The 24,852-nt window shown below is 61.1% G+C and overlaps 1 protein-coding gene across 1 annotated transcript; it reads right to left on the bottom strand.

Annotated features, from left to right (window-relative positions):
• Positions 1-1,593: 1,593 nt before the first annotated feature.
• Positions 1,594-8,478, bottom strand: SLC48A1 (solute carrier family 48 member 1). The gene is made up of 3 exons (XM_056117888.1): positions 8,320-8,478; positions 2,314-2,481; positions 1,594-1,786 (listed from the first exon to the last, which is right to left on the bottom strand). The coding sequence occupies exons 1-3, from the start codon at positions 8,453-8,455 to the stop codon at positions 1,650-1,652; spliced, it is 441 nt and encodes a 146-aa protein (XP_055973863.1). The 5' UTR covers positions 8,456-8,478; the 3' UTR covers positions 1,594-1,649.
• Positions 8,479-24,852: the final 16,374 nt, after the last annotated feature.

Genomic DNA, 24,852 nt, shown 5'->3' with positions numbered 1-24,852 from the left:
AGCACCCTGCCTTGCCGAGAGGCCCCGCAGAGGAGTCCCTCTGCTGCAGACCAGTGATCGTGTGGCAGGGAGGGCGTTTGCCCTGCCCGTGGCCAACCTGGTCTCGATCCCCGGCATTCCCAAGGGTCCTCTGAGCATCCCCAGGAGTTGATTCCTGAGTGCAGAGCCAGGAGTCAGCCCTGAGCATCACTGGATGTGGACCAAAAACCAATTAACAACAACAAAACCCCGCTTGCTGCCTTGATGTCCGAGGGGTCAAAGAAATGGCAGTTTGGGTCTGGGTCTCAGTTCAGGGCCTACAAAGGGTCAGGGAGACCAGAGCAGCTGGTCAGCCAGGCCTGCCGGGGCCCAGGCAAGTCACATCGCCTGGACCTCTGTGTGCCAGCTAAAGTGTTTATGGGTCCTCCCTCTTCTGACGCACCTAACTTCACCAGCACATGAGGCGCCTCGGAGAGAGAACAGGCGAGGCCACGGGCCCCAGCAAGCTCCTTCGGCACGAGCTGGGGGTATTGCATCTCCAAGAGGTCCCCCAGACAGCAAGTGAGGAGGGCGGGGAGGGAGCGGGTCTGCCCCGCTCCTGGCCGTCCGGGCCGCTTTGGCTCACAGACCAGAGACGCTGTGCCCTGGGCATCCTGGCCCCGGCCGGGCCTCGCTGAAGGGCTGAGCTAGTTAGTGGGTCCCCTCCTGCCTCCCAAGGACACAGCTCGGGGAAAGGGAGCCACCAGCTCACCCCCCACTACAGCCAACGTGAGAGACCAGCCCGGCCGTCCGAGAGAGATGACTGCTGTATTTCTGCTCAAGTGACAGTGACACCAATAAGGCAGAGCCGAGAGGCTGGACACGTCGGGTGGGGAACAGGGTCGCCTGCACAAAGGGGCCTAACAGAAGCGTCCCTGCCGCCGCTGCTGCCACACCAGTGTGGGGTCAGGAACAGGTCTCACCTAGAAGGAGCAGGTTTCTACGGGAACAGCGCCCCCGCGAGGCGAGGCTGGGTGTGGCTGGGCAGGGTGAGGCTGGGGGTGGAATGGAGGTTTGGGGCAGTGGGCGGGGTGGGGGGTCCCTGCTGGTCTCAATGGGCCGCCTGTCTCCCGGAGCCCTTCTGGGGGGGCAGGCGCACTCTGTCCAAGACCCTTTCTTTCTCAGTCCGCCCTCAAGGGGGTGCCGGGCTCCTGAGTGGGGAGGGGTGAGAAGTGTGGTGGGAGGCGCCCGTGGGACAGGGGTCAGGGCCAGGGCAGAGACCTGGGCCAGTGTGGTCCAGTGCATGGCCCAGGCCTGGGCACGGAGCTCAGAGCTCCCCAGGGCAGGCCTCGGGGCCAGAGGTCCTGGGGTCAGAACCTGAGGGACAGATGCCTACCTCGACCTTCCCTGCGGGAACACACGGGGCTCAGCAGGTTCCGAGCCCCAGGAGCCGACCTCCGGCCTCACTGCCCTCCGCCCTCCTGGGCTCGGGGCTCTGGCCACACTCCTGCCTGAGAGAAGGCCCCCTTCCCAGCGCACCCCGATCTCCCCCCTTCCCCCGAGGACGGACTGGTTTCCCGGGAGGCAGCCCTCCTGCCACGGCTCCCTGAGTCCCCAGCTGCTGTTTCTGAGGCCGTGTCCAGGTGTGCAGGATCCCCCCAGGCTGCAGAGGCCTCACCCCCACCCCCGGCTCAGAAGTCACTGAGGATGCTGATGTCGGCGAAGTCGGCCCGATAGCGGTGGGCGTATAGGCCGAGCAGAAAGGCCCACTTGAAGGCAATGAAGCTCCAGACACAGGAGAGGTAGTAGCTGTTGGGGTCCGTGAGACCTGCGGGAGAGAGGCGCCCAGGTGTGACCTGAGGGGTCCTTGCCCCCCACCCCCACCCACCGCCCATCGGTCCCCTTGCAAAAATCCTCCCCGCACAGACGCCGTGACAGGCTGTAAAATATTCAGGGGTTATGGCAGGAGGCAGTACAAGCGAGGGAGAAGGGGCCTTGGCCGCTCGGGTCTCCACGACTCGCCTGTGCTTCGGTAACTTGGACCCAGGTCCGCTAGGGTCTTCAGCATCGGAGGGGGCGGGGGGGGGGGGGGGGCCCTTTGGGCACCGTGGCGTTACAGCCACCAGGGGGCGCTCCCGCCCGGGCTTGGGCCTGCCCCTCCCTGGCTTAGCCCCGACCCCCTGAGTCCCATCCAGCTGCCATCCGCGCAGGCTGGTTCTCCACCTGAACAAGCCAAGCACCTCCGGGTCTGGGTAGGGAGGTGCCTGCCCAGGACCCCGAGTCTGAGCTGTGGAGCCTGCAGGGTCCGGCACCACCGAGTCCTCCCAGGGTGCCCACCCCCGGCCCGGCCCTCACTCTGGTGCTGGATGACGGCCAGTGCGAGGAAGGCGCAGAAGGCCGTGACGGAGGCCACGGAGAAGAGCACGCCCACGAAGAAGAAGCCGCGCAGCCCCTTCAGCCAGGTCCGCCAGTAATCCTGCAGGTACATCACGTGCGTCACCAGCACCCAGAGCGCCAGCACACCTGTGGGAGGACGGACGGGGTCAGGGGAGGCGGCGGCCCCCCTCGCCTCTCCCGGGCCCCCGGGCCAGGCCGATCTGCATCTCACGCCAAGGCCATGCGGGTCGTCCTCGCCCATCTGCCCACCGACAGCCTGTGTTCCGGAGCAAGAGCAGAAGCGGGTAAGAGAGACGTGGCCTGTTTGTCAAGCCAGATGGGGGCAGCTGCAGAAATGTGAAACCAGGGGCCCGAGCACAGCCGGGAGGGTGTTTGCCTTGCACACGGCCAACCCAGGGTTGCATCCCTGCCACCCAGAGGGCCCCCTGAGATGGGCAGGAGTGGTCCCTGAGTGCAGAGCCAGGAATAAGCTCTGGGTACCACCGGGTGGAGCCCCCAAGTTTTGTATACGTATATATATATATATATACATACATATATATATATATATATATATATATATATAAGGGCTGGAGCCATTGCACAGCGGGTAGGGCATTTTCCTTGCACGCAGCCAACACGGCCGACCCGAGTTCGATTCCTCTGCCCCTCTCGGAGAGTCCGGCAAGCTACCAAGAGTATCTCGCCCGCACGGCAGAGCCTGGCAAGCTCCCCGTGATGTATTCGATAGGCCAAACACAGTAACAAGTCTCACAATGTTACTGGGTCCACTCGAGCAAATCGATGAACAACGGGAGGACCGTAATAGTGACAGTGATATATATAATACATATATATATATATATATATATGTATCCACATAGTTCTTCTTCCTAAGATTTTTGGTTTGGGGAAACAAGTCATCAATACATTTCTCACATACCAAAAACAGTTATTTATGTTCACAACAAGTTATATATATATATTTTTTTCTTTTGGAGTCACACCCGGTGATGCTCAGGGGTTCCTCCTGCCTCTGCACTCAGGAATTACTCCTGGCGGTGCTCGGGGGACCCTATGGGGTGCTGGGAATTGAACCCAGGTCGGCCGCGAGCAAGGCCAACGCCCTACCCGCTGTGCTATTGTTCCAGCCCCTAGTTTTATATTTTAATACTTTAAAGGGCTTTAAAATGTATTGTTTTAATTGCTGATACAGTATTATGACAGATATAACCTACATAAATAAGATTCCAGTGGGATTTCTCTACTTTTCAGGGGTGTAAAGGGGTCTGGAACTCAGAACATTTGAGCAGGCGAAGGCCAACCGTTTCTGGAACTTCCCACTGAGGGGGGGAAGTCGTCCTCCCACTGACCACTGAGGGGGAAGCTGTCCTGCCGCTGACCAGTGAGGGGGAGGCCGTCCTTCCGCTGGCCACTGAGGGGGAAGCCATCCTCCCAGCTGGCCACTGAAGGGGGAAGCCATCCTCCTGCTGACCACTGAGGGGGAAGCGATCCTCCCGCTGACCAGTGAGGGGGAGGCCGTCCTCCCACTGGCCACTGACGGGGAAGCCGTCCTCCCAGCTGACCACTGAAGGGGGAAGCTGTCCTCCTGCTGACCAGTGAGGGGGAAGCTGTCCTCCCGCTGGCCACTGAGGGGGAAGCCGTCCTGCTGACCACTGAGGGGGAAGCCGTCCTCCCGCTGGCCACTGAGGGGGAGGCCGTCCTCCCAGCTGACCACTGAAGGGGGAAGCTGTCCTCCTGCTGACCACTGAGGGGGAAGCCGTCCTCCCGCTGGCCACTGAGGGGGAAGCCGTCCTCCCGCTGGCCACTGAGGGGGAAGCTGTCTTCCAGCTGACCGCTGAAGGGGGAAGTCGTCCTCCTGCTGACCAGCGAGGGGGCAGCCGTCCTCCCAAGTCTGCACCTCACTGCCGTGGCCTCGCTCCTGGGCACCGGGGCTCTGTCCAAGCCCAGGCTTGGGTCTTGCAGGATCAGGACACCCTGCTGCCCGGTGCCCGGTGCCTCCTGCTGCCCTTGGCCAGAGCCCGCATCACTCCCTTCAGCTGCAGCAAAGAGCAAGATGCCCCCAGCCCCACCCCCAGGCTTTCCGGGCCTGGCCAGCTGCTGCTCAGCTGACACAGCGAGCAGCCTCAGTGGAAGGCGGTGCCTGTCGGCGCTGCCCAAAGGGTGGAATGACCCTCTGTCCCGTTCCGCTGGCCAGGGTCTGGGCAGGGCTGAGGCGGGCCCCAGCAAGGGCAGGGGCTGGATGGAGGATCATGGGGACGTGGGAGACGCCCAGGCAGGGTGCGGTTATCAGGGCAGGGAGAAGGGCAGAGGAGGCTGAGAGGAGGCTGATAGGAAGCCTGGCTCTGGGCAGTGCCCGGGGTGAGTCTGTGGTCGGTCCTGGGTGGTGAGTGTTTTGGAGTTTCTTGAATTGCTGGTTCTTGTGAGCAGGGCCAGAGGAGCTCCTCTTATTACTATTAGTTTACCCAAAAAGACGGCCTCCCCCTCACTGGCTGGAGCGATAGCACAGCGGGTAGGGCGTTTGCCTTGCACACGGCCGACCCGGGTTCGATTCCCAGCCTCCCATATGGTCCCCTGAGCACCGCCAGGAGTAATTCCTAAGTGCATGAGCCAGGAGTAACCCCTGTGCGTCGCCGGGTGTGACCCAAAAGGCAAAAAAAAAAAAAAAAAAAAAAGAAATCAAGGCAGGAGGGTTGCCAGGGTGGGCTTCTGCTCACCAGCTCAGTGGTGTCACGATCTGGGCATCCGGGGGTAAGAGATGACATAAAGCAGCCGCCTCCAGCCCCGAGGCTGTTCGGAACCTCTCAGAACCCCAGCTCTCGAACATCCCAAACCGGATGAGCCCAGAGGACTCACCCCTGACTCCTCCCGCGGGACACACGTCCCCTCCCACTGGCTGCCCCCACCCCCACCTTCCTTAGGGGCAGGGGGCCAAGGACATGGGATCGTGTCCCTAAGACCACAGTGAGCCGGGCACGTGTCCCCGTCTCCGCTGGGCAGGAATCGGTGGACGGACACATCATGTGCGCTGTGCTGAGTGACCTGGATCGGGGAGGGGGGCCCCTTTCCCTGCAGGCCTCTCTGTCTCCTCACATGATGCCCTCGTGTCCCTTGGGGGGGGCGGGGGAACCCTGGGGTCACTTAAGGAGAAGGCCTCTTGTTTCTGGGAGCTCCCGTGGACCCCCGTGGGGGCAGGGGCGGGGCAGAATGGCACTGAGATCCTGGAAGCCAGCTTGGGAGGAAAACAAGGCCAGCGCGGTTCCCCTGTGACTCAGCAATTTCTGCGTGAGGAGACACTTGAAGCGCCCGAAGACGACGTGTGTCCCAGCCCCACATGAGACAGACGGGCCACTCAGGGGGTCCCGGGCCTGGTGCTTCATCAATCACCCTAACCCACCTCTCACTTCCTGCCCAGAGCCAGCAGCCAAGGCCGTGGGGACCTCCCCGCCCCCGCCAGCCCCGGGCTCCAAGCTCTGCCTCCGCGCGTCCCCGCGTGGAAAACACTCTGGTCTCCAAGGAGGCCTGGCCCCAACGGTCCATCTCACTCCCTGCCCCCCCACCCCCAAGCAAGCAGGACTCCCGGAGGCTGAGATGGAGGCGGGTGGGAGAGGGTGTCCGCAGGGAACCAGGCAAGGCTGGAACCCACAGCCCACAGGACACTCGGATTTGGGGGGCATTTTTTTCTGTTCCTTCCCCCCCGCCCCATCTATCACAGTGTCTCTCAACTGGGGACAATATACTCCCCGCGGGCCGACAGAATATTCCAAGAGGGTAAAACTGCGTCCGGTAGAAACTGCATCCGTGGGGGGCGGTGCAGAGTGCAAAGCTCGGAAGGCCGAGCCGGTGGCCACAGGTGGGGGAAAGACGAGAAGCCCGGAGCCAGCCTGCAACAGGACTGCTTCCTGGGGCGCCTGCGGTTCCCGTCCTCCCCTCCCGTCTTCCCGGACACCCCGGGCAAGGGGAGCAGAGGCTACCTCCCAGCACCTGGAGGACGCCTTCCCAGAAAGCGGCATCCCCACCGGCCCTAGCCCCCGCCTCGGAGGGCCTCGGTGACTCAGCAGTCTGGGGCTGGAAAACGCCGAGTCAGAAGTGGGCTGCTCCCAGTGTTCTGCCAGCGTTTCACTCCCAGAAAGAGGAAGGAGCCCGGCGGGACACCCTCGGAGGCCCCACGTGACTGGCCCAGCAACCTCGCACCCCGACCCCCACCGCAGCCTGGGCCCTTGCACAGCCCCTCCTGGTGGTCCAGGGCCTCGGGTCAGGGCAGTGCCGGACCGGCGGGAACTCCGGGAACTCCGTCTCTCGGGCCAGGGCCAGGGCCAGGCAGAGGCAGCCCCAGGGCGCCCTGCACGGGGACCCAGGCCGCAGCTGCTGGCACACACGACCTTTCACCGCCAGGGAAGAGGCTCTGGGAGCATCTGCCAGCAGGAAGCAACTGAGGCTCAGGGTGTGCGATCACAGCGGGGTGGGGGTCACCTGCAAGCCTGAGAGCCTCCCGACCCACCGCTAGCACAGAGCTCTCCTGGAGACACCTTCCCCGGGGAGGCGCAAGGCGACAGCCAAGACACCCGCGGCAGGGGAGAGCCTGGGAGAACAGGCAGTGGGGGTGAGGGCTCGCTGAGCAGGTGGGCAGGGCCCGGGGGCAGCTGTGACTAGCCAGGTGGCTCTCCGTACTCCCACGCTCGGTCCCTTCTCCAGCCAGAGGTTCCCGGGGAGCAGGGGACAGTGGGTAAGCCTAGGGATTCTCAGCCCACTGAGGCCCCCTTTTTTTTTAAATTTTTAAATTTTTTTGCTTTTTTGGGTCACACCCGGAGATGCACAGGGGGACCCTATGGGATGCTGGGGATCGAACCCGGGTCGGCTGCATGCAAGGCAAACGCCCTACACGCTGTGCTATGGCTCCAGCCCCTCGCTGGGGCCCTTTTGGCTGGAGATTTTAGTCAGAGAAGATGACGATTGAATGTCAAAGAACTCAGAGCCGGAGAGCTGTTCGGTGGGGAGGCCACTTGCCTTGCACGTCACCCGGGGTTCGATCCCGGCACCCGATACTGGTCCCGGGAGCCGGCCAGGAGCGATGCCTGAGTGCAGAGCTGGGAGGTGTGGCCCCAAAGCAACAACAAAGTGTCCTGACGTGCCTGGCTTTGCAAGGCGCCTCCCCGCACGGTACCTTCCTGGGCTGCAGAGCCCTGGGAAGCGGTCGAAGCCCCCGTGTAGGCCTCGTCTGTAAGGTGGGGAGAGGAAGGCTCAACGTGAGGAAGAAACGGGCTTTTGGAAGCAGGGCCTGGCGCTTAAAAAGAAAAACCCCGCGGGGCAGAGCGACTGCAGCTGGGCAGGCGCTGCCGGAGGATCTCTGAGCACTGAGCACTGCGGGGTACAGCCCCAAACGGAGGGGGAAAGCGGGGAGGGGGCCCAGGAGAGAGCACGGCGGTCAGCGCGCACGCCGGGCCAGCGCCAGGACCCCGCTGGAGTCTTGGCACCGCACCCAAAAGCACTGGGTCACCAGAGGCAGCCCTGGGCCGCCGCCCCCGCCCGCCCCGTGCAAGGAGCATCAGCCCGGCGGGCCCAGACCTGCGGGTGGGCCCGCGGCCTCGGGGAGGGGGGCGCCCCCGGAGGCGCCCACCCCGAAGGGAAGCGAGCGCGCCGCATCTCACCGAGGTTTCCGGGCGGCACCAGCGCTGGCCGAGCCCCGGACCCCCCAGCCCGCCCTGCGCCCTCCCCAGGCCCAGAGCGGCGCCGGCGAGGGGGTCCGCGCTCCCAGCGGAGGCCGCGGTGGTGCAAGGAGCACCCGGGGCGGAGGGCCCGGTCGCCGCGGGGTGCAGGGCGGGGGCTCCCCGGGGGTCCCCGGCCGCCAGGGAGCGGCGAGGGCGGGGTCCCCCGGGGGCTCCGGAGCAGGGACGGGGTCTGCGCACCGGGGCTCCCGGCGCCCCGTGCGCCCGCGCGGCCCTCGCCCACCCGCGCGCCCCGTACCTGCGAGTCCCCCCGCGGCCGCCGTGCCCGGCTGCCGGTACGCCACGGTCCAGACGACGAAGATGGACAGGCCGGCCAGGGCGCCGAACCCCGCGTAGGCGGCGCGCACGCCGAGCTGCCGGCGCGACGGGGCCATGGGGCAGGTGCAGGCCCCGCGCCGACCCGGAGCCGCCGCCGCCCGCCGAGCCCGGCCCGGCCCGCCCCGGCCCGCCCCGCCGAGCCCGCCCCCGGCCCGCCCCGGCCCGCCCCGCCGAGCCCGCCCCCGGCCCGCCCCGGCCCGCCCCGCCGAGCCCGCCCCCGGCCCGCCCCCGCTCCGGCCCGCAAAGCCCGCCCCCCGGACCGCGATCGGCCCCTGCCGAGCCCGCCCCCGGCCCGCCCCGCGCTCCCCCCCCCCCGGCCCCGCCCCGCCCGAGTCCGAACCGCGCGGGCCCCGAGCCCCTGGGCCCCCCCCAACCCCACCTGCCCGCGACCAGGTCGGCCACTGGACCGCCCTGCACCCGGACCCGGGCTCGGGGGCCCGAGAGCCCTGCGCCTCCGGGCGCCCGGGACTCTGTGCGTTTCGGGGCGCCCGGGATGCGTGTCTCGAGCACCCCTAGGGCAGTTGCTTCCAGACGTCCCCAGGCCTGCGTGAAACCGCAGGTTCCAACGGCGACGCCGCCTGCCAGCGGGTGTGCCCTCACAGCCAACAATGATCATAATGAACAACGAAATGTAAGCTGTCAAGTCCTCTTTACATTTCGTGTTAAAAAGTTGAGGTTCGGTGGGGCTGGAGTGAGAGCACAGCGGGGAGGGCGTTTGCCCTGCACGCGGCCGCCGGGCTTCGATTCCCAGCATCCCACAGGGTCCCCTGAGCACCGCCAGGGGTAGTTCCTGAGTGCAGAGCCAGGTGTGACCCAAAAAGGAAAAACAAACAACGACAACAAAAGTTAAGGATCGGGGCTGGAACGATAGCACAGCCGGGAGGGCATTTGCCTGGCATGTGGCCCACCTGGGTTCGAGTCCTAGCATCCCATCGGGTCCCCAGAGCACCGCCAGGAGGTGCAGAGCCAGGAGGAACCCCTGTGCATCGCGGGGTGTGACCCCAAAAAGCAAAAATAAATAAAAATAATAAAAAGTAAGGTACAGGGCCAGAGTGTTACTGTTAGGGGTGCCAGGGATTGAACTCAGGTCAGCCAGGAGCAAGGCAAGCGCTTTACTCACTGTACTATTGCTCCAGCCTTGGGGGAATTTCTTTTAGAAACAAAAGAAAAGATCCTCATTTCTGGTCCGCAGCAGGCAGGAGTCAGTGGAGCCTTGTGTGGACCTGATCTGATTTGCACCCACAGCAAGCCGTGAGCCCCCCATCACAAGCATCACAATCAAGCTAGCCTGCTGGGACTAGCAGTGTCCCTGGGACTGGCCTTTTGCCCCCTGAGCACCACTGGGAGTCCCCACAAGACATTTTTAAAAAGTGACAAGAGACTCCAAGACCCTATCCCTGGTCTGTAAAATGAGAATTCTGCTAGTCTTTTTGAATTTAATCGCCAGCAGGTAAGGCGCTTGCCTTGTATGTGGCCAGCCAGGGTTTGATCCCCAGCGTCCCGTATGGCCCTCCGCACCCTGGCAGGAGTGATCCCTGAGGCAGAGCCAGAACTTACCTCCGGGTGTGGCCCCAGCCCCCAAAGTAAACAAATAAAGTGTATTTCCTCCCTCCCCTTTGCTGCTGTTGCTACTGTTTCTGCAATAAGCCACAATCACACATCCCGCAGTTGCCTTTCTGCACACACTGGGTTGAGTTGGGTGGACAGTCGCATGCTCTCTTGTGGCCTGGGAAGAATGCCCAATCAATATGGGAGAATCCCGAACAATAGAGCTGCTGGGGTCAGATGTGGGCATGTGGCAAGGATCAAATCCTAGCTTCATGCTTGCTAGACAGGTGCTCTATGGATAAGCTATCTCCAATTTTTTTTTAATCTACTGCAGTTTTTCTCCCAAATTTTATTTTATTATATCACCACCAATGACAAAGTTATTCATACTTGGGTTTTTGACAGGCTGGAGCGATAGCACAGTGGTAGGGCATTTGCCTTGCGCACAGCTGGTCTGGCCGAGCCGGGTTCGATTCCTCCGCCCCTCTCGAAGAGCCCCTCTCGAAGAGCAAGTTACCGAGAGGATCCCACCCGCACGGCAGAGCCTGGCAAGTTCCCCGTGAAGTATTCGATATGCCAAACACAGTAACAAGAAGTCTCATGATGGAAACGTTACTGGGCCCGATCAAGCAAATCGATGAAAAACAAAAGGACAATGACAGGACATTATATATTACATTATACATGTTATACATATAAGTATATATATTAGCCAATATCGCCCTCACGGCAAAGCCTGGCAAGCTCCCCGTGATGTATTCGATATGCCAAACACAGTAACAACAAGTCTCAAAATGGAGACGTTACTGGGCCCGCTCGAGCAAATCGACAAACAACGGGAGGACAGTGACAGTGACAGTGCGTTTTTGACATACAGTGTTCCATCACCAGTCCCAACACCAGTGCCAACTTCTCTCCACTGGTGTTCCCAGGCTCCCTCTCCTACCCCCACCCCTGGGTAGTGTTCAAGGGAGATGACTGTGAAGGGGGGTGCTGAGCTTCCGCTCTTGCCCCGGGAGTCGCAGGATGCTCCGTGGGGGCCCATGTCCCAGTGCCGTACTCACTGCCACAGATCGGCTCTGATCAGCTGGGATGACGCTCCCACAGGGAGCAAAGCACGCAAGTCAAGCCACGAGGAACAATATGCAGCAGGTCTGGGGAACTCAGAAGGCTGTGGTCTGGGCTGAGGTGTGCGGTTTTTTGTTTGTTTGGTTGGTTGGTTGGTTGGTTGGTTGGTTGGTTGGGATGTTTTTTTTTCTTTTTGGGTCACACCCAGTGATACTCAGGGGTTACTTCTGGCTCTGCACTGATGCTGGGAACGGAACCCGGGCTGGCCACGTGTAAGGCAAACGTCCTACCCGCTGTGCCATTGCTCCAGCCCAAGGTGTGCATTTTGAGTACAAGGTTGAGGTGCTCGCCTTGCATTGGGCCAACTCGGATTCCATCCCGAGCACCGCATATTCAGTTCCGTTGCGTATTCTCTTCAGTCGACACCATGCATATTGAGCACCCCATATTTTTTTCTGTTTGGATCAGCACCTTAAGGACTGCCAGGAATGGTCCTTGCGCACAGATCCAGGAGTTAGTGCTGAGCACTGCTGGGTATGACCTCAAAATAAACCGAACAACAAAAAAAGGGGGGCTGAAGCAATAGCACAGCGGGGAGGGCGTTTGCCTTGCACATGGCCGACCTGGGTTCGATTCCCAGCATCCCATATGGTCCCCCGAGCACTGCCAGGAGCAATTCCTGAGTGCATGAGCCAGGAGTAATCCCTGTGCATTGCCGGGTGTGACACAAAAAGCAAAAAAAAAAAAAAAGATAAATAAATAAACCAAACACCCCAAAACTGAAGAAAAAGAGGTTGGAATATTCTGAACATGGAAGGCCTTATGGGCTGTTAAGAAGAGTTTTTGTATGTCTCTTGCCCAGAAGAAAGATCGGGTAGCCCAGAAGAAAGCAAGTTTCCTCAGAGCTCAGGAGCGGGCTGCTGAGAGTTTAAATCAACCATGATTTTTTTTTTTGCATTTTGGGTCACACCCAGCAGTGCACAGAGGTTCCTCCTGGCTCATGCACTCAGGAATTACTCCTGGCGGTGCTCAGGGGACCATATGGGATGCTGGGAATCGAACCCGGGTTGGCTGCGTGCAAGGCAAACGCCCTACCCGCTGTGCTGTTGCTCCAGCCCTAACCATGATTTTTTTATGGAGATTTTGCAAAGACAGAAATATATCTACCAAGCAGTGAAAAAAAAAGGGGGGTTTGTCCTCTTTCTGTGGAGCTGGGAAGAAAAAGACCTGCTCTTCAGAAATGTAATCACAGGAGCGGGGAGAGCAGTCCTCAAGGGCCCGGGGAGCATGCTTGGTATGTGGGAGGCCTGGGTTCAGGACCCACCAGTCCCCCAGCACGGCCAGGAGCAGTCCCCAAGCTCTGAGCTCGGGAGTAGCCCTTGAGCACCATCGAAGAAGCAAACATGTAATAATGGGAAGACAAAGTCCTCTGGAAAGACCAAAGTGCAGAGAGACGGTTCAGACAAGTTCTTCGATTCCCAACGGGTTCAGTTTATCCTGTGGGTGGACTGCTGACAGCAGTAGTACCTGCAGTCGGAATGTGGGGAGGAGGAGTTGGTGCACCTGAGTGTGAAGCACTTAGGAACGCTTAGTGAATGCCAGCCCAGAGCAGCAGAGTGGCAGCCAAAGCGAGAGAAGGTGAGGGCTCTCAGAGGAGCTCTGTGGGCAGAGCCAGCGAGGGTGTCCGGGGAGTTGCTTCAGGAGACATGAAATCTGATCTGCAGGACGAGGCTGGCACGGTGTGAGGAGGGGAGCACTTGAGCACAGGCCACGATTCTCCTTTCCTTCCGGAAACTTCTTTCCGGAAGGGGAGCACTTGGGCACAGGTTATGATTAAGGGCAGGCGGAAACTTCTTTCCTTCTAGAAGCCAGGAGGAGTCACATAAGGGTTCTGCACTCACAGGCCGCTGGCTGCGAGGCCCCGCCTGCGACGTGACCCTGAGCGGGCTTTCCTAACCCAAGGTAACTTCAGCCACGAAGTAAACACTCTGCATCTGTGCTCTCCAAAATGACAGCCACTCGCGTGTGGTTGTTAAGCGTTTGGTGTGGGGTTAATGTGACTGAGAAACTGATTTTTTTCCATGGTTTTCCATTTCGGTGTCCCGAGCCTCACATGGTCAGTGGCTACCGTTGGAGACAGCATGGGAGTTTGTGGTCACTTCATCTCTACAACGGGCAGAATGATGAAGCCCCCCCCCCCAGCTTGTTGGCTTGTTACAACAATTGAGATTGAGATAAGGCAGTTAAATCACTCAACACAGTCATTTGACAAACTCCACTTGCTGTTGTCGAAATTGTCATCCTTCCACAGACCTGTGTGTTGGGAAACTCAGCTAGATGGGGAGACCCACGTGTGATATGACGGGAGAAGAAGGTTAGAGGAGAAAGTATTCACGAGGCCATTGCAGAGGTGAAGGGTAGGAGAGTTAAGGGCCTATCTGGGGGAAGGCCAGGAGAATGGGGGGGCTTATGGAAGTATCCTGGAAACTTCAGCAGTGACCTGCCCAGGCCCTCCTGCCTCAAGCCTCCTGTGCTCCCCATCATGGTCTCTGCTGACTCAGGATCTACTAAATGTCAACTCTGTACACTTCCCAGTTTCTTTGCAGCAGAACAAATGGTATGGAATCGAGTTTACATATATATTATATATATATCTATTAATTGATTCACCGTGAAGTACAGTTAACAAAGCTTTCATGTTTGAGTTTCAATCATACAGTCCTCCAACACCCATTCCTTCACCAGTGCACATTTCCCACCACCCAAATCCCCAGTATCTCCCCTCCCCCACACCTCCCCCTGCCTGTGTGGCAGACAATTTGCACAATACTCTCTTTCTCTGCTTTAGTGACCTTCGCTATTTCGAGAGCAGACCCACCACCACTCATACCCGCCGAAAAGGCAACGCTAGACAATGTGTTTTGTATTGCTCGTTATGGAGGCAATATAATGTCACGTGGCCGGGAGAGTGGTCATGTGCTCTAGGAACTCTAAAATTTTAGTAATTAGGGTCTGAAGAGATCGCTGCAGCAAGTTGCTCAGGTCCGAGATTCCTTTGTGTGTCTCTGGATCCTGGCCGTGTGGGAGCTTAAGTCGACGGTGGCTGGATGTGGCATCATCTCAGAGTCCCATCGGGACGGAGGGGGCAGGAGAAGGGTCCACTCCTCCCCTGTCCCACGAGGCCTGGCGTTTGGCACCACCACCACCACTCGGCCCTGGAGCTTATCGCTGATGTCTAGAAAATGACAGCCTCCGGATCTCCTGGAGGGCGGGCGGAGGGACAGCACCTGCCCCCGTCTGGAGCAGCCGAGCGGAAACGGCCCATTGCAAAGTCCAGGGCCATCTCTGCAGCCAGTTGCTCAGGTCCGAGGTTCGCGTGTGTGCCTCGGAATCGAGTTCTGAGCGGTGGGATGAAATCCATGAAAGCCATTTCAAATCCGGGCCTCTAAAACCACCTTTCCTTCCTCTCAGTGGGCGATGATTTCAGGAGCCACAGACCGAGGAGACGGCAGCACCACCTGGAGGAAAGCGTCTGGACCCTTAGTCCAGCAGAGCCGCCTCCCGCCTTCCATTTCGGGTCATCTGGACAGAGAGGGATCGCCTGTTTGAACTATCAATTCCTCTGAAGTTCCTGGTTAATCGGACCCCACCCGAATTAAGAGAGACTCCTCACTCCCACCCGGGAACCTCTCTCCTCAGACGTTTCTTCCTCACTCCCCCAAGGCAGGCACGTCCGTTCGTTCATCTCCTCCCACGACGCGAGTCAAAGATGCTGCCACGGAGCTGCACTCCCAGTTGCTGGAGTTCACTCGCTCTGCCAGGGCGTCCCCCACGCGCCGCCCATGTCCTCTGGGACGCGTCCTCGTTCGCAGGGCTCGGACCTCGCTGCTCCCCACGCCCCTCCTTTCCCTCGCTCCCCCCCCAGCCCGTGCCCAGCTCCACGGCACGGCTCGCTCCCTGCACGTGCGCCTTCCTCTGCTGTTCCGCCCAGCCCTCCTCCCCCAGCAGCTGGTGTGGCCTTCGGAGGAACGACAGGCACTAGGCAGAGTGCCATCCTCCCTGCTTAAATCCCTCCAGATTTAAGCAGGAGGGAGGAGCTCAGGGTGAACTGCTGGTGGCCTTGGCGACGCCACTCGTTCTCACCCACGCGCACGGGCTTCTTTCCCCTTCTCTGCAAAGTGCCAAGCTTATTCCTGACGGGGGGGTCTCTGTGGCTGGAAACTGAGTGCCCCTGAGGGTGCTCTGTGGTCATTCCAATCTCTGCTCCAATATTTCCTCCTCCGGGGAGCAGACCTGCCTCCTGCCTCAAAGGCGATCTCCCACTCTCTTCCGTTTCCTGCCTACCTCTCGTCACAGCACACGGCTGTGGCCTTGCCGTGTGCTCCTGTTCAGCCTTTCCTCCCTTACCCCCCACCCCGCCCTCCCAAGGACTTTAGGAGACCAGAAGCTTCATGAACCAACTCCCCTCAATTAGCCCGAGGCCGGCCTTTTTTTTTTTGCTTTTTGGGTCACACCCGGTGAGCAGGAGTTACTTCTGGCTTTGCACTCAGGAATCACCCCTGGCGGTGCTCGGAGACCATAAGGGATGCCGGGAATCGAACCTGGGTGGACCGTGTGCAAGGCAAACGCCCTCCCCGCTGTGCTATTGCTCCACCCCCCGGCCTTATTTTATTATTATTATTATTATTATTTTTGCTTTTTGGGTCACATCTGGTGATGCACAAAGGGTTACCCCTGGCTCTACACTCAGGAATTACTCCTGGCAGTGCTCGGGGGACCCTATGGGATGCTGGGGATCGAACCTGGGTCGGATGCTTGCCAGGCAAATGCCTTACCTGCTGTGCTATCGCTCCAGCCTTATTTTTTACTTAAGGTCCTGCGTCCAATAAACCCTTCACTTGGGTCATCCCAACGCTTGCCCTCATTTTTTGTATCTGGTACCTGGTAGAAGTCAGTAGTCATGGCGCTGCAGGAGGTGTGTGAGGCCTCTCTGGTGGGGATCTTCGAGGATACCAACATTTGCACCATCTACGCCAAGCGCGTCACCATCATGCCCAAGGACATCCAGCTGGCGTGCCGCATCCACGGAGAGAGGGCATAAAGTTTACGATGCTAAGATCTCAGGGCTGGGACAAATGGAGATGCTACTGGCGCCCGCTCGAGCAAATCGATGATTAACGAGATGACAGTGCTACAAGTGCTACCTGGTGTAATGCCAGGTGCATAAGGGGGAAACTGCATAGTTGAGGATGTGTTCAGTGAATAACGGGTGCAAGGTCCACAAAGAGTTCTTGGATCCTGGCTCTAGGGGGCGGCCTTCCCCAACTTGTGCCTGGAGACCAGCTTTGTAGACCGGCTGGGTCTAAATGTTCCCCAGACCTTGTGGGCTGCTCTTGCCTCCCATCTCCTGCCCTCTGCAGCTCCTGCACGCCCGCGGCTTGCTCTCCTAGGTCACGCTCACAGACCGCAGCTCGCAAAAGACTGTCCTAGCGAGACGGAGTGGGTGGCTCACGCTGGGAGGGGCTGACCCCAGTGGGAGCCTGCCACCACCCCAAGTGGAATCAGGTCCTGGGGTCCCCGTGGCCCCCCGTCGGGATGGCCTCTGTCCCCGGGGATGGGACTGTCCCACTTCTTAGGGCTGGGACAACGCCGCTTAGTCTGTCTTCTCTCTGAGCAGACACCCTGAGGAGCTTGCGAAAGGAAACAGCGGAAGCCACAGACCTGTGAGTCGAGGTGCGAAGAGCACCGGAGCAGAAGAGCCCGCGGCGGGGAAGCGGCCACAAGACAAACCCACTCAAGGTGAGGCCACAGGCAGAGGCACTGGGGAAGCAGCATCTGAGCCTCCATCGCCTGAGCGGAACTCCGGTCGCAGGTACTGAACTCCCGTTCTCCTTTCCTTGCGACAGTGGGGGTTAGGAAAGACACACACACTCTCACACACACACACACACACACACACACACGCACGCACACGCACACACAGGTCAGTCTGCAGTTAACCTCTCTGCGGGCTTGAGCCTGGTGTTGCAGGTGTGAGAGAAGACAGCCTGGAGCGGGGGGGGGGGGGTGTTGGGGAGGGCAAAGAGGACTCAGTACAGGGTCGGGCGGACGATTATCTCGCAGATCTGTGCTTGGCGGTTGGCTTGCGCGAAGGGGGAATCTGTGCAGGTGGCACTTAGTGAGTGGCGTAGGTCCCCTCCGCCTGACAACTAAAGGGACTAGAAATGGAAGCGGCCAGGGGGCTGGAGCGCTGCACAGCGGGGAGGGTGTTTGCCTCGCACGCGGCCGACCGTGGTTTCATCCCCAGCATCCCATAGGGTCCCCCGAGCACTGCCGGGAGTAACTCCTGAGTGCAGAGCCAGGAGTCACCCCTGTGCATCGCTGGGTGTGACCCAAAAAGGAAAAAAAGGAAAGAAAAGAATTAAAGCAGCCACCTGGGCTTCATCAAACCGAGGAGACACGAGGGTCCCCTACAGGGGCCAGACCTGCCACAGTTGACCGTGTTTCTTGGAGGAGGCAGGTGGGCTGAGCTGAGCTAAGGTAGGACAGAGGCTGGGGATGAGGCAAGAGCGGGTGAAAGGCTGCGGGAAGACAATGGGGAAGGACCCGAGGCTGGGGAGAGGGAACTCATCTACTGGGCTCTGGGCCTGTGCTGAGCGGGTTCCTGCTCTCAGCCTCCGACTGCACAGGCCTGGAGCGCAGGGGGCTGGGCCTTGGTGCTGGCACTCACGCTTTCTGGAGGGCCAAATCACTGCCCAGTCAGAGCAGGGCTATGTCTCAAGCCTGTGGCAGGGCCCTGGGAGGGGGCTCTGAAGCAGGCTGGGCCCGGGGCCACAGGGGAGAGACTGCCAAAGGCCAGAGCTGGGGTTCAGGGGCAGTTGGGGGCCCTCACAGAGCGAGGCATTAGCCTCGACTCTGGGAGGAGGAGGGGCGCTGAGGTCTGGGCCCCAACCAAAGGACTGAGTGTGGGGTGTGTGTGTGGAGCGGAGTGGGTGTTGGGCGCCCTCATGAGGTGTGTGTGTGGAGCGGAGTGGGGGTTGGGCGCCCTCATGAGGTGTGTGTGTGGAGCGGAGTGGGGGTTGGGCGCCCTCATGAGGTGTGTGTGTGGAGCGGAGTGGGGGTTGGGCGCCCTCATGACTGCCTGTGTCCAGGAGCGAGGGGAGAGCCCCTGCTTTCTTCCAGAACTGCCCTCGCTAGACCCCTTCTCTGCAGTTCCCCTCGGGACCCCTCTGTGGACTTCCCTGGGCTTTTCCACATCCTCTCCGGGCACTCGGTGCCTGGCGGGAAGTCCTTGCACTGTCCAGCTTCCTCTCTGGCCCCGGTACTTCCCGAGTGGGACTTGGGGGCAGGGCTGGGGGGGGTGATCTGTCTGAGGCCCTGGTGGGCCGGCCCACATCCTCGCCGCCTTCCCTGCCTGGGTGCTGGATGCAGCCGGAACCAGGCTCCTCAGGAACAGGGGTCTGCTGAGGCAGGGGAGGGGGAGCGGGAAGAGGCGGCCCAGCCTGAAGGTCCCGGGTGGGGCACAGGAGGAAGAAGGAGGGAAAAGTAGCCCTTCCAGAAGCAGCTCGCTCAAGGTCACGCGCAGCGCCTCTCTCTCTCTCTCCCTCTCTCTCTCTCTCTCCCTCTCTCTCTCTCCCTCTCTCTCTCTCTCTCTCTCTCTCTCTCTCTCACACACACACACACACACACACTCACACTGCCTCATCGAGAAAGCAGCTGCTAATTTATGCACCTTATGAGGCTTCTCCTTGCTTCCTGGGCCCCTCCTTCCCCACCTCCCAGCTGCTGCCTCACCACTCTGACCTGTGCTGGTCACTTCCCTGTCCATCCCCTGCGAGACGGTGCTTCCAGGAACAGGTGGGGCCCCTGCAAGTCCGCAGCTCTGTCCCCACCCCCAGCCTGGCCCACCTCCCTCATGGGAAGAAGGCAGAGGTGCCCCGGCCCCCTCCACCGCAACACAGGTGGCTCCTTCACGACTGGCTCTGACCTGCCAGTCCAAGGAAGGGTTGGCTCGGGGCCCGTCCACGGTCCAGCTCCCACCCTCTGCCCCCACCTCAGGAATGGGCAGGGGCAGAGGAGGGGAACTGAGCTGGAACCGGCCTTGACGAAGGAGCCCGGGCAAGAGTCAGAGGATCGCAAACCCTCCAGACTAGGAGACGCAGCCCGACAAGGGCTCCTGGGCTCTGCTCCCTGCCAGGACCGAGTCCCAGGGATGCCAGGGCGTGGGGCTGCGTGTGCATGGCCACAGCAGCAAGGGACACAGCGGCCGAGCTCGCTGTCCTCATTCTACTGCCCACTGGAGGCCTCTCGGTGCTTCCTGCAACCTCCCACTTTCCATCCCACCAACCTCAAACTGTAAAAGTCTTCTGAAGGGCTGGAGCGATAGCACAGCAGGGAGGGCGTTTGCCTTGCATGCGGCCGACCCGGGTTCGATCCCCAGCATCCCATAGGGTCCCCCAAGCACCACCAGGAGTCATTCCTGAGTGCAGAGCCAGGAGCATCCACCATGTGTGACCCAAAAAGAGAAAAAAAAGCCTTCTGAGCGAAATTCGCAGCACAGGAAAGGAGAAAATAGAAAAAGACAGGAGGCAGCTAAAAAGGGAGGAAGTCGGAAGGACACAGCCAGAAATGGACTGAAAAGCAGGCTGGGCTGACTTCTCACTGTTTCTGTTCGCTTCCTTTGTACCCACAATCATTAAGTGCCTCCTTGCTGCCAGGAGGAGGCAGGCAGACCCAACTGGATTAGTATAGTGGGAGACAGGAAAAAATGTCACTAGTCGAGTGCTGCGGAGACCGCGGATCTGCTCACATCCTGATATCTAGCTTTCAGCAGAGTCCCAGCACTGCACAATCCATGTGGCTAACGAGTTAGACCCTTGCAGCGTTGCGTAGGAGGGAGAAGGCAAAGTGGAGAGGAGCGAGCAGAGAGGCAGTGCGTGTCGGTGGTTAAAAGCGAGGCTGAGGGGCTGGAGCGACAGCACAGCGGGGAGGGCGTTGGCCTTGCACGCGGCCGACCTGGATTGATTCCCAGCATCCCATAGAGTCCCCTGAGCACCGCCAGGGGTGATTCCTGAGTGCAGAGCCAGGAGGAACCCCTGTGCATCGCCGGGTGTGACCCCAAAAGCAAAATAAATAAATAGAAAAGCGTGGCTGATGGGGCCACAGCAACAGTACAGCAGGTGAGGCATTTGCCTTGCACACGGCTGACTGGGTCTGATCCCCACATCCCATATGGCCTCCAGAGCACTGCCAGGAGTAATTCCTGAGTGCAGAGTCAGCCAGGAATAACCTCTGAACATCACTGGGTGTGCCCCCCGGCCCTGCATTAAAAAAGAGGGAGTGCTGGAGCAATAGCACAGCAGGGAGGGCGTCTGCCTTGCACGCGGCCAACCCGGGTTCGATTCCCAGCGTCCCATATGGTCCCCTGAGCACCGCCAGGAGTAACTCCTGAGTGCAGAGCCAGGAGGAACCCCTGTGCATCGCCGGGTGTGACCCAAAAAGCAAAAAAAGAAAAAGTGTTAAAAAAAAAGAGTGGCTATTGTAGTGAAGCTGCCTGGGCATATCGGATTCATGACCTTCCTTCTCTGTGCCTCGGTTTCTTCATTTGCAAACAGGAATGGTTCTGAAGATTCAAGATATCTCTCAAATGACAAACAACACCTTGTGCTCAGTCAGTGACCCAAGAGACCACACTAGGGCTGAAGCAGATGCCCCAGGGAGAGTCGAGGGCTCACCCCTTGGCTATATCAGCCAGATTTGGAGGCTGGCTGGGTCTGGGAGGAGACACCCAGGGCTCTTGTTTTTGCCAAGGGGGGGGTGTGGAGCACCTGGAGCAGGTTACTGAGTGAGGACAGGGGCAGACTGGGGACAGGGCCTTTCCGCTGGGGACAGAGCTAAGAAGCTGTGCTGCAGGTGTAGAGCAAAGAGGCCTGGGTAGGAGATATACCACTTAAAGTGCACCCAGGCACCTAGGAAGGTCTGGGTCCCCATGCGCCCAATGATGAAGGCCTCCGGGAGCCTCTGTCTCAGGACCCGTGCCATGGGAGTGAGGGAAGTGACTGGGCCTGGGCTTCCCTCATAAGGCGGGGGATGTCCGCACACTTGAGAACAGACGCCTGACCTCTTCGGCAGAATCACTTAATCCCTGTCATGTCGCTTAACCTATTTGTGACTCAGCTCCTGTGCTGGGACGCGGGAGAGCAATGCCAGCTTCACAGAACTGTGATGAGGAAACCCATGGATCTTTGTGAAGTACCAAGAGCCGGCTCTGCTACTGCTGGCTGCTCTGTGTCCATCCCGACACACCTGCCAGGCCGGGGCGGGCGGAGGCTGTGTCTGGCTGGCATGGGTGTCCCCGAGATGACTCACCGTCTGGCTTGGGAGTCTTCTTCAGGCACACGGCCCTAGCTCCCTGCCCCGTTCTGAGCCTCAGCCTGGATCGCGTTGGATCATACACTGACTGACAGGCCATTTTCCTGGCATTTCCCCCGATAAATCTGAGAAGGAAGAGATCACTCCGTTGTCTGCCTTGGCAGGAGACAAGTGGCTCTGCCAGCACTGAGAGCAGACAAGCGGAAGGTCCCATTGATGTCTCCCCTGGCAACCAGTGAACAGTGATCGCCCCAAGTCGTCTTGGTCTCCCAGGAGAGGGGGGAATGAGGAGGCACTACGAAGAAGAAAGGAAGGCGAGAAAGAAGAGCTTTGAGGAGAACACAACGAGGGGCAAAGTTTGGGAAAGTCACATTTTCACAGCTTTGAGTGACTCTGGGTACTCGCGGCCCTCGACCCATAGACACATGTCACCTCTCTTCTCGCAACCTCCCCTCTCAGATGCCCGGTCCAGCGAAGGCTGGAGTGACCATCTGTGCGACTCTCTATGGCATGGGGTTTTAGTGAAGGCAGGCAGCCCCGGTCTCAGGCCCACTCAGCCCCATCACTAGCTGCATTTTTTTTTTAAATCACAAGCAATATCACAGCGGTAGGGCATTTGCCTTGTACACAACCGGCCCGGCCAACCCGGGTTCGATTCCTCCGCCCTCTCGGAGAGCCCGGCAAGCTACCAAGAGTATCTCGCCCGCACGGCAGAGCCTGGCAAGCTCCCCGTGACATATTCAATATGTCAAACACAGTAACAACAAGTCTCAAAATGGAGACGATACTGGGCCCGCTCGAGCAAATCGATGAACAGCGGGAGGACAGTTCCACAGTGCTAATCACACCAGCTGACTCAGCACTCAGGAATCACTCCTAGAGGTGTTTGAGGGGGACGAAATGGGGTGCTGGGGATGAAACCCAAGTTAGAGGCCTGCAAGGCAAGTGGTTCCCTACTGTGTCATCTTGACAAGTGATCTGGAATACTTCTGCGCTTCTGTTTCTCCATCTGTGAAGTGGGATCACTAGTCCCGCTCACAGGGTAGCGGCAGAGATGAAATACTTGTGAAGCCGGGGACTAGCACGGGGCTCCGAGGGCATCTTGGCTGTGGATGCTGCCCGTGAAACTCACCCGTGAGAGCTTCCAGACTGGGTCCTAGGGCCCAGCACCCCGGGACTCCCACTCACTCCCCCAGCCCCTCACATCCCCTCGACTCTCCGTGCCTATATCCAAGCTGTTCTTTGCCTCCCAGAAGCTGGGTGGGTTGTGTGGGGCCAGATTTATTCTTGGGGTCCTCAAATCCTTGGAGGGGCTTTAAGAACTTCACCATCCTTTCTTAAAACTGTGCACGTGAGCGATGAACCGGAGGGTTGGTCTAGGCGTTCAGAGCTCAGATTTCCCGGGGCAGGGTTAGGCTGGCTTGTTATTTCCCTGAAAGAAAGCAGCCCAATTCCTCCCTGACCTGGCAAGATTTTTTTTTTCTTGATAACTGTTAAAATTGAGATTTAATCATAATGAGTTCTTTCCTCCTGCCTCAGAAGACAACAGTGGCGGGAGATGAAACAGTGGCCGGGTCCTGGGCAGGTGTCTCCCCTAGCAGTGGGGTCGGGCACCCCCTACGGTGCCTAGGCACCGCCACAGGGACACCCCCTCAACCCCCCCACCCCCACCCCCACCCCCGAGCATCGCGGAGCGACCCCGCCAAACACAAAGGCAGCAAGCACCGCGCTAGCACGGCGGGCCGGTCGGGCTCCATCCGGCACCCAGCGTGGTCCCCCAGCCCCACCGGTGCGTCCCCTGAAGGAAGGGGGGAAGGGGAAGACCCCCAGGAATCCCAGAGAGCTGCGGGCTGTGCGCCTCTTCCCAAGACCCTCGTCTAATTCCCCAGCGATTCCCGGGCCCCGGGGGTCGCTGCCCGCCGCCGCTGTCCCTCCGCCCCCTCGGGAGCAGTCGGACAGGCGGGAGGCCTTGGCCGGCTCCGTGCAGTCGGACCCTGACCCGGCCCGGAGTAGGGCGCCGCCTCAGTTTCCCCACGCGCCCGCGCGGGGCGGGCACCTGGCAGCCCGACCCCCAGCCCCGGCGGGAAGCGGCCCGCGCCCGGATTTCCCTCCCGGGTGGGGCCGCGGTGACTCAGCCTCCCCCCGCAGGCTTCCGTGTTTGCCTTCCTCCTCGGCCACGTGGCTGCCAGGGGACCCGCCTCCCCCAGCCCGCCCGGGGACCCCAGACCAGCCAGATCCCGGGACCCCCGCCAGTCCAGCCCGACCCCGGGACCCCCGTCCCCGCCCATCCCGCCCCCGGGACCCCGCCCAGCCAGATCCGGGGACCCCGTCAGCCCAGCCCAACCCCCGGAACCCCCGCTCCCGCCCAGCCCGCCCCCGGGACCCCAGACAGCCCGATCCAGGGACCCCGCTCAGCCAGATCCCGGGACCCCCGCAAGCCCAGCCCGACCCCGGACCCCGCCCAGTCAGACCCGCGAGACCCCAGCACCCGCCTAGCCGAAAACGACCCCCGGGACCTCCGCCCAGCCCGATCCCGGGACCCCCGCCAGCCCAGCCCGACCCCCGGGACCCCCGCCCCAGCCAGCCGAACCCGACCCCTTGGACCTCCGCCCAGCCCGACCCCCCCCCACCCCCGCTCAGCCCGAACCCGAGACTCCCGTCCAGCCCAACCCCTGGACCCCCGCTCAGCCCAATCCTGGGACCCCCGCCAGCCCAGCCCGACCCCGGGACCCCCACCCAGCCCGACCCCCAAGACCCCAGCCCAGACCGACCCCTGGGACCCCCGCCCCCGCCCAGCCCGACCCCGGGGCCCCCGCTCAGCCCGATCCCCGAGACCCCCGCCAGCCCAGACCGACCCCCGGGACCCCCGCCCCGCCCAGCCCGACCCTTGGACCACCGCTCAGCCCGATCCCGGGACCCCCGCCAGCCCAGACCGACCCCCGGGACCCCCGCCCCCGCCCAGCCCGACCCCGGGACCCCCGCTCAGCCCGATCCCCGAGACCCCCGCCAGCCCAGACCGACCCTTGGACCACCGCTCAGCCCGATCCCGGGACCCCCGCCAGCCCAGACCGACCCCCGGGACCCCCGCCCCCGCCCAGCCCGACCCCGGGACCCCAGCTCAGCCCGATCCCCGAGACCCCCGCCAGCCCAGACCGACCCTTGGACCCCCGCTCAGCCCGATCCCGGGACCCCGCCAGCCCAGACCGACCCCCGGGACCCCCGCCCCCGCCCAGCCCGACCCCGGGACCCCCGCCAGCCCAGACCGACCCCCGGGACCCTCGCCCCCATCCAGCCCGACCCCGGGACCCCTGCTCAGCCCGATCCGGGGACCCCCGCCAGCCCAGCCCGACCCCCGGGTCCCGCCCCGCCCGGCCCTGTGCCGCCCGGGGGAGGGCGAGGGGGTGTGACCGCTCGCGCCGGACCGGTGCCAGCTGCGGCTCCGCTCCAGCGCCCGGTGCCAGCTGGC

This window comes from Sorex fumeus, unplaced genomic scaffold (genome assembly GCF_029834395.1).
Source record: "Sorex fumeus unplaced genomic scaffold, SorFum_2.1 ptg000036l, whole genome shotgun sequence".
NCBI lineage: Eukaryota > Metazoa > Chordata > Mammalia > Eulipotyphla > Soricidae > Sorex > Sorex fumeus.
This window is presented reverse-complemented; position numbering and strand designations above follow the sequence as displayed.

Coding starts and splice junctions, on each gene's coding strand:
- SLC48A1 (XM_056117888.1), bottom strand. CDS start 8,455: ATGGCCCCGTCGCGCCGGCAGCTCGGCGTGCGCGCCGCCTACGCGGGG. Junction 2,482..8,319: donor GGCCGCGGGGGGACTCGCAG/GTACGGGGCGCG, acceptor GTCCTCCCACAG/GTGTGCTGGCGCTCTGGGTG. Junction 1,787..2,313: donor GGCCGTCATCCAGCACCAGA/GTGAGGGCCGGG, acceptor TCTCTCCCGCAG/GTCTCACGGACCCCAACAGC.